Source organism: Euprymna scolopes, unplaced genomic scaffold, assembly GCF_053919585.1.
Source record: "Euprymna scolopes isolate OS-2025 unplaced genomic scaffold, ASM5391958v1 sca158, whole genome shotgun sequence".
NCBI classification, from domain to species: domain Eukaryota; kingdom Metazoa; phylum Mollusca; class Cephalopoda; order Sepiida; family Sepiolidae; genus Euprymna; species Euprymna scolopes.
Window position 1 is genome coordinate 67,501 of NW_027633167.1, and position 7,500 is coordinate 75,000.

Below are 7,500 nucleotides of genomic sequence, written 5' to 3' on the forward strand. Positions count from 1 at the left end.
CGGTAATAAATAAGTTTTGTAAAAAAAAAAAATGCTGACGTAGGTTTTATTTATTTCCAGTTTTGTTTTTATGAATTACTAAAGTATAATGGCCACGTTACACATAAGGAACTCTCTCTCTCTCTCTCTCTCTCTCTCTCTCTCTCTCTCTCTCTCTCTCTCTCTCTGTCTCACACACACGCACACACAGAGTTCCTTTTATATATAAAAAATAATTTTATAAAATCAACATTAGATTCTCTACAGTACAGTGTAGACTACAATCTTTTTTTTTTTTTTTTTTACAAAGGAGTCATCACTTATCAAGGCCCAGAGGCCACTCGAGGATAAGGGTTAACAAGCGTACAGTGGTCAATGGGACAATGACGTAGTAATCGTTAGTAGTGGAAATTTGGTAAATTGGATTACTTTAGAGGAACGGCCCATCAAGAACTTGTTTACGTTGGACTTGAAGACGACCATATTATGGTCAACTGGAAAGCAGGCAAATGGAAGAGAGTTCCACAGGTGTGCAGTTCTAAGAAAGAAGCTTTGTTCGTGGAATCTATGTGTAGGTTTAGACACAGATAAAAAGCGGGGGAAATTTAGATGAATGTTCAATTAAAGGGAAGGGTCAAAATGTTTATACATTTTGAGCATCGGCGTTCATTTTGCATGTACCTATGAAATGCCATGTAGGAAAAAAAAAGGGTGGTAGAAATTGATATAGAAGATGATACAGCAGCCGAGCACTAGGTGTGTCAGAAATTTTGTGAAAAATAGTGAATAATTCCACCCCGTCTTTCTAAGCTTATAACTCCTCGAAAAATGTAATTCAAGCCTAATTTTTTTTTCAATTAAAGGAACAACGATCAAGGTTTCATTAAAAAAGCAAAAAAAAAACAAAAAAAAACAAACAACGATCAAGGTTTCATTAAAAAAGCAAAAAAAAAAAAACAAAAAAAAACAAACAACGTGGTTTCTTTTTTAAAAAAAGGTTTTAAACTTTGGACTTTACAGGTAAATTTCTAAAAAACACTACTTTTTTTTTCTTTTAAATTTGAATATATTATTTATTGACCTTTTCTCTTCAATTTGTGAAAATATAACACTTTGGTGAGTAAATTAATTATATACTTTTTCATAGACCCTTGAAAATGGAGGGGGCGTAAATAAAAAAAACGTTTGTCTAAAATATTATATTCGGTTTATTGGAAAGAACATGGAAAATATCGTAAAAATAGAATCAATAGAAAAATTTTGATAGATTTTTAAAGTTAAAAATTGAAAAATATTGAGTTCGTAAAATTCATTACTGTTTTTTAAAAAATAAAAAAAAATATTTCTATTACTTTTAAAACAACTTAAATAGTTTATTTTGGAAGTATAATCCATAAAGAAAATAAACAACCCACTTTTAACAGAGAAATTACGAGATTTTTATATTTTATTCGCAGTTTCGTGTTAGGGGTGTCAAAAATTCCTACAAAAATTCTGATACACCTAGAGCATTGACATTCATTTTGTACGTACCTATGAAATGCCATGCGGAAAAAAAAGGGTGGTAGAAATTGATATAAAAGATGATACAGCAGCCGAGCACCCGTCCAAAGTTTCCAGGAATTGTTGCGTTGCGTGTACTGGGTGGGTTTCTAACAGTATTTTTTAATTTTTTTTTATGAGCCATTTTCCAAGATCCAGATATTTATGTGTCAGCTAGTCGCCATTTTTTTTGTTCGCACCTATCATTTGACACTGTACGTTTTTTCGAACCAAATAAACGTATTAAAGTGAATAAAAACACTAAAAACTTTTCCAGATAGGTAGAAGAGTAACTTATCTTGCCTTTGCTAACATTGATTAGTTATATTTTTTTAATCTAGGACCATTCCTTCGTATCTTTGTGGATTGTAAAACAAACTCAGAAATCCAAGGTGCAGGCATCGTAATTCAGAAAGCGACTCTCCCACAGTTTAATCGAAATATAAACTATTATTAATCAAAATAGAATCTATATATTAATACGATTGTGTGTTATTTTGTGTGTCCCGCTTACATCTTCTTTCCTCCGAGTGACTGTCGTTTAAATGTCCTCCCTTTGTTAAAAATTGCCCGCCCACCTAATTCTTAATTAGCCACCACGTGCCCATGACAACTATATATATATATATATATATATATATATATATATATATATATATATATATAATACCAAACGTAATTTTTATAACACAATTTTAAGAAATAATATGCCTGAGGATGGTGGAAGTGTTTCAATCGAGTCGGAGGATTGGGGCTATATATAATGATGGGGAGAGCAGCGTGTTTTCCTTATGTAAATTAGATGTCACATAAGATGATTTACATAAGGAAAACACGCTGCTCTCCCCCATCATTATATATAGCCCCAATCCTCCGACTCTCTCGTCAATGACCATCCCTCTTGAAGAAGCCCGCATAAATCGGGCGAAACCTTGAGTATCCAGGTCCTTCCACCTCCCATTTTATTTCATATCGTCGGATTTAATCCAGCTCAACAATCATATATATATATATATATATATATATATATATATATATATATATATATATATATATAATATCAAACGTAATTTCTATAACACAATTTTAAGAAATAATATGCCTGAGGATGGTGGAAGTGTTTCAATCGAAAGCACTTGCTAAACAAACATACGGATCCGACCTAAATAATATTGTGGACTAAGTTACAGCGGAGCAGCATGTAAAGCGGGGAAGTGATATACAAATTACCATTAGCGTATGAAGCGATGCTCTTTGTGTAAACAAATTGAGCTTAGGTACTTGGGACAATGTAAAACCTTGTTAATTCACTGCCGCAGAGCAGCAGCCGTATAGCGCAACGGTTAGAAGCTCCGACTCTTGTTTGGACGATCGAGTTTCGATGCTGGCTTGAGATAGTTGCATGTCTAGTCGCCCTGTGAACTGTGAAACAGCGAAACAGTACTGTATGTGGATGACATATATATATAGGTATAAATATCCAATATATATATATAAGCCTACTATATATATATATATATATATATATATATATATATATATATATATATATATATAGTTTTCCCTTTGGACCAAATTACCGTGTATATGTATGTATATATATATATATATATATTACCCTTTGAACCAAATTACCGTGTGTGTGCATATATATATATATATATATATATATATATAATATATATATATATATATATATATATATATATATACACATACATCATATGTTTGGTAATTTGGTTCAGAGGGGAATTTCTGCAATTATTTTATTATATAGTAGGTAATATAAAATATTTATACAATAATATAAAAAATATATACAATAATATAAAATATATATACAATAATATTAAATATATGTACAATCATATAAAATATATTTACAACTGAGTGTGAAGGGTATGAGAATTATTAAGACATATCCCCGAGCAATTCTAATGATTTTACGAAGTCTTTCTGTTGGTAAAGCGACGGCTTACGTGAAAGGATTGAGACTGACTCCAAAGTCTTTAAAATCTTTCTGACGTTTAAAGATTTTGGGGCCAGTTTCAATTCTTTCACGCAAGCCGTTGCTTTGACGACAGAAAGAATTTGTTAAATTATTAGACTTGCTCGGGGATATATCTTAATCGTCCTTATGCCACCACAATCTACATTTTTACATATATTTTATATTATTGTATATATATATATTAAATTATTGTATATATATTTCACTTAGGATGTTGGCACCCTTCTTGTAGTCCGTCCCATAAATACCCGATATCTTTCTAGAAAGAATTCTGACTAGAAAAATATCAGGGAAACCAATGCAAACAATAGAATTTTCGGATTCATACGATGATCATGATGGTTAATTGATTGAGAGAAGGTCGGAGTTTACATCGACCGAAACATGAAAATAACACTAAAGATGGGAATAGTAAATTGAATCTAAATGATAAAATTCTTAATCCCATCTAAAAAAAAAAACAAAAAAAAACGAAACATAAACGAAACCGCGTTTAACTAATGTTGTCGCTTTTTTTACTTTTCGGCAGGCAATACGTGGGACAAAGATGTCAAATCCGGCCTCTACTGTGTCGGATGTGGACCACAAGAGGAGTTTTATAATTGTGCAGATGTTTCTATCAAACCAAACACAAGAAGAGAGACGAAAGAAACTAAAAACAAAAACCGATTCAATTCGAAACGATTAGCCGAATCGACGACAAACGTGCCAGACACTACCCAAAAGAGATTAAACATGGCGACTACTTCTACACAGCCGACGCAAAGATCCACCGAAAGAAAATCGGTGAAAAACACGTGGGCAAAAAACAGCCAATCAGAGTTTAATAAAAATCGCCCGGATTGGTTTCCGGCTGGTAGCAATGACGTTAATAGCGGCAGAGAACGTGCGGTAAAATCTTCACGGAATATCAAATACAAAAACGCAACTAGAAAAAGAAATTGGATGACATCAAGTAACAATTTCATAATTCAGGGGCATGAGAGGGAAAAACTGGGACTACAAAAAATCGAGGCGACAGTCCTCTTGATAATATTTATTTCAAAACTAAAGGACATCTAATCACCCAGAAACAAAAAAATAAAGCAGCTAGTTCTACTTCCGGTACTCCTCGTACTACAAAAATCAATATGGCAATGGTGGCTTCGTAAAATAGCTCCATCACAAGAACGGGTTACCAGACAAAGAACATCAAATCGTTCTTCAAATCGGTCAACGCTTGACTAAAATAGGCCAAACAACTATATCACCTTGTCAGTCTAGAAAAAAACGCCTTCAAAATAAAGGCCAAAGAGTTATCTCCCCTGTTCGGTCATATACTTCCAGTTGGTGGCGCCAGCAGTCGCCGCAATCATCAACCAAGCCTCTTACGCATGCGTGGACCGTAAAACCAGTCTTAAAATGTCGATCGTTAATCTCCCTATCCGGTGGAATGGACAGCTGGTGTTTCGCGAATTGTAATGCCAATTACTGTCCGCCTAATATTTGTCAATGCGAGAGAGATCTGAGGTATGTCCGTTTGAATACCGGGAGCGCCTTACCGGGCAAAAACAGTGAAAATTTAAGTGGACAGCGTCCATCGGCAAAAAAGAATTGGGCTCGAACAGACCTGTTACGTATGAGACCTGGAGAAACGTCCAGAGACAAAGCTAAGTTTCCCTCAGTGGAAAGACCACATTACGCTCGTCGGGAGCCAGCGAAGATGTTGACTTGTCGAGCCGTCGGACTGTACGCCCGTCGTGCGCATTTCGATGAGTGGTGTTATCAGAACTGTATTCGTAAGATGTGCCCGGCTTTCATCTGCGGTGTACAGGACAACGCAAATGAAAGGAAAGAGAGAGAGAGAGAGAGAGAGAGAGAGAGAGAGAGAGAGAGAGAGAGAGAGAGGGGGGGGGTTAAAACTAAAAATATTTCTGCTTGAACCATTCTGACTTTGAGAGAGAAAGAGAGAGATGCGAAAATGCAAAATAATGTCCTCAGTTCAATATTTTTACTGGCAATTGTTCTAAAACAACACTGAAACTAAGTCAAATAATTTCGAAAGTTGATAATTTTTTCTTTTTAATATATGGAAATGTTTGCGCATGAATGAAAGAGGAATACTGATATATATATATATATATATATATATATATATATATATATATATATAGTAGTAATTTATAAAATTATATATGTCAATTAAACTACACAGAATATTCCGCGTTTCATTCTCGTGAAAATTCGTCAGGTTCATGTCCCGAAAATGAAACATGGAATATTCTGTGTAGTTTAATTGCCATATATATTTTTATAAATTACTACCTAGCTCTACCTATGTATTAAGTACTTAGTTTAAGCATAAATTATACTCTCGTATATGTATGAATTTATGTGATGAAACGAAGTAGTTATATATATATATATATATATATATTATATATATATATATATATATATATATACAAGGTGTCCACAAAGTCTGGCTACCAACGTTTGTAAAAATATTCCTTCGATTTATCAAGATTATCGAAGAGAAATTTTCGTTTTTATTGAAAAAAAAAGGAAAAAGAACGAAGAGAAAAACACATTCTCACGTTTTTTTTAATTAAACACGACAGAATATCTTTGTCGAATGGACTGTTTTCCTTTTCCAATATTTTTCACACAGGCTGACCCAATCGAGTGCCACCAATGGAATCGTTAATAAAATTCACAATTCGTTCTGCAATTTAACCATATTTGGTACAATTAAGCTTTAATGTATTCCTGGCTTGTCCACAAAGGTCCAACATTAATTTCCCAACAGTCTTTGTTTTAGTACCGTTTTAATAATACTGAACACATAAAAAAGCACAACAATGAATAATAATGTCAATAAAATTTACAACTCAATGCAACCAAATTTGTCACAAATAAAATTATATGCCTAACTTGCCCACCAAGTTTCAGTTATAAATATCCAACAGTCTTTGTTTCATTGCTATTAAATTTTAATGGAACTTCTTTCCTCCTACACATAACCTTGCTTTTTTTTTTGGGGGGGGGAGGGGGTCCAAGACTAAAAGCAATAGGGATATGTTGTCTTAGCTATAACCATATATCCTTCCTTTTAACGTCTTACATCAAGTGGCTTCTTGCTTTATCTGAAGTAATTTCTCTCTCTCTCTCTCTCTCTCTCTCTCTCTCTCTCTCACATATATATATGTGTACATATATATATACAGATATATAATATATACATACAGATACATAATATATATATATACAGATACATAATATATATATACATTTATATACATATATATATATATATACATATATATAGATATATTCATACACATATATATAGATATATTCATACACATATATACAGATATATTCATACATATATATATACAGATATATATACATACATATATATATGCAGATATATATACAACCATATATATATACACAGATATATATACATACATATATACACAGATATATATACATATATATATATAGATATATGCATATATAAATATATATATGTATGTATATGTATATATACATACATATATATGTATATGTATATATAGATATATGCCTATATAAATATATATATATATGTATATATACATATATATATATGTATATGTATATATACATATATATATGTATATGTATATATACATATATATATGTATATATACATATATATATGTATATATACATATATATATATGTATATATACATATATATATGCTAACGCAAGAAAAAAACTTCATAGCAAAGTTTAACCCCGCCTTAAACATCTCTCCATAATTATGCACATAAATAGGCAAAACACAAAATACACTTACACGCATGCATACTGGGGTAAATGCGCACCCTCACACACGAAACCAAAAAAAAAGCACAATAAAGCACACGCACACTTTCACGGGTGCGCGCGTCCATACCCAGTACAGTACCATTTCTCTAAACTAAACAAACAATTAGA

The 7,500-nt window shown here is 32.3% G+C and overlaps 1 protein-coding gene across 2 annotated transcripts in view; it reads left to right on the forward strand.

Moving 5' to 3' along the window:
* LOC145273766 (uncharacterized) overlaps positions 1-5,626 on the forward strand; it is a 73,120-nt gene extending 67,494 nt beyond the window's left edge. For both annotated transcript variants that reach the window (XM_080127106.1, XM_080127105.1), the window contains one exon: positions 4,062-5,626. In XM_080127106.1, the coding sequence (XP_079983232.1) occupies positions 4,062-4,594 (533 nt within the window). In that variant the 3' untranslated portion in view covers positions 4,595-5,626. The remainder of the gene's footprint in view (positions 1-4,061) is intronic.
* The last annotated feature ends 1,874 nt before the right edge of the window (positions 5,627-7,500 follow it).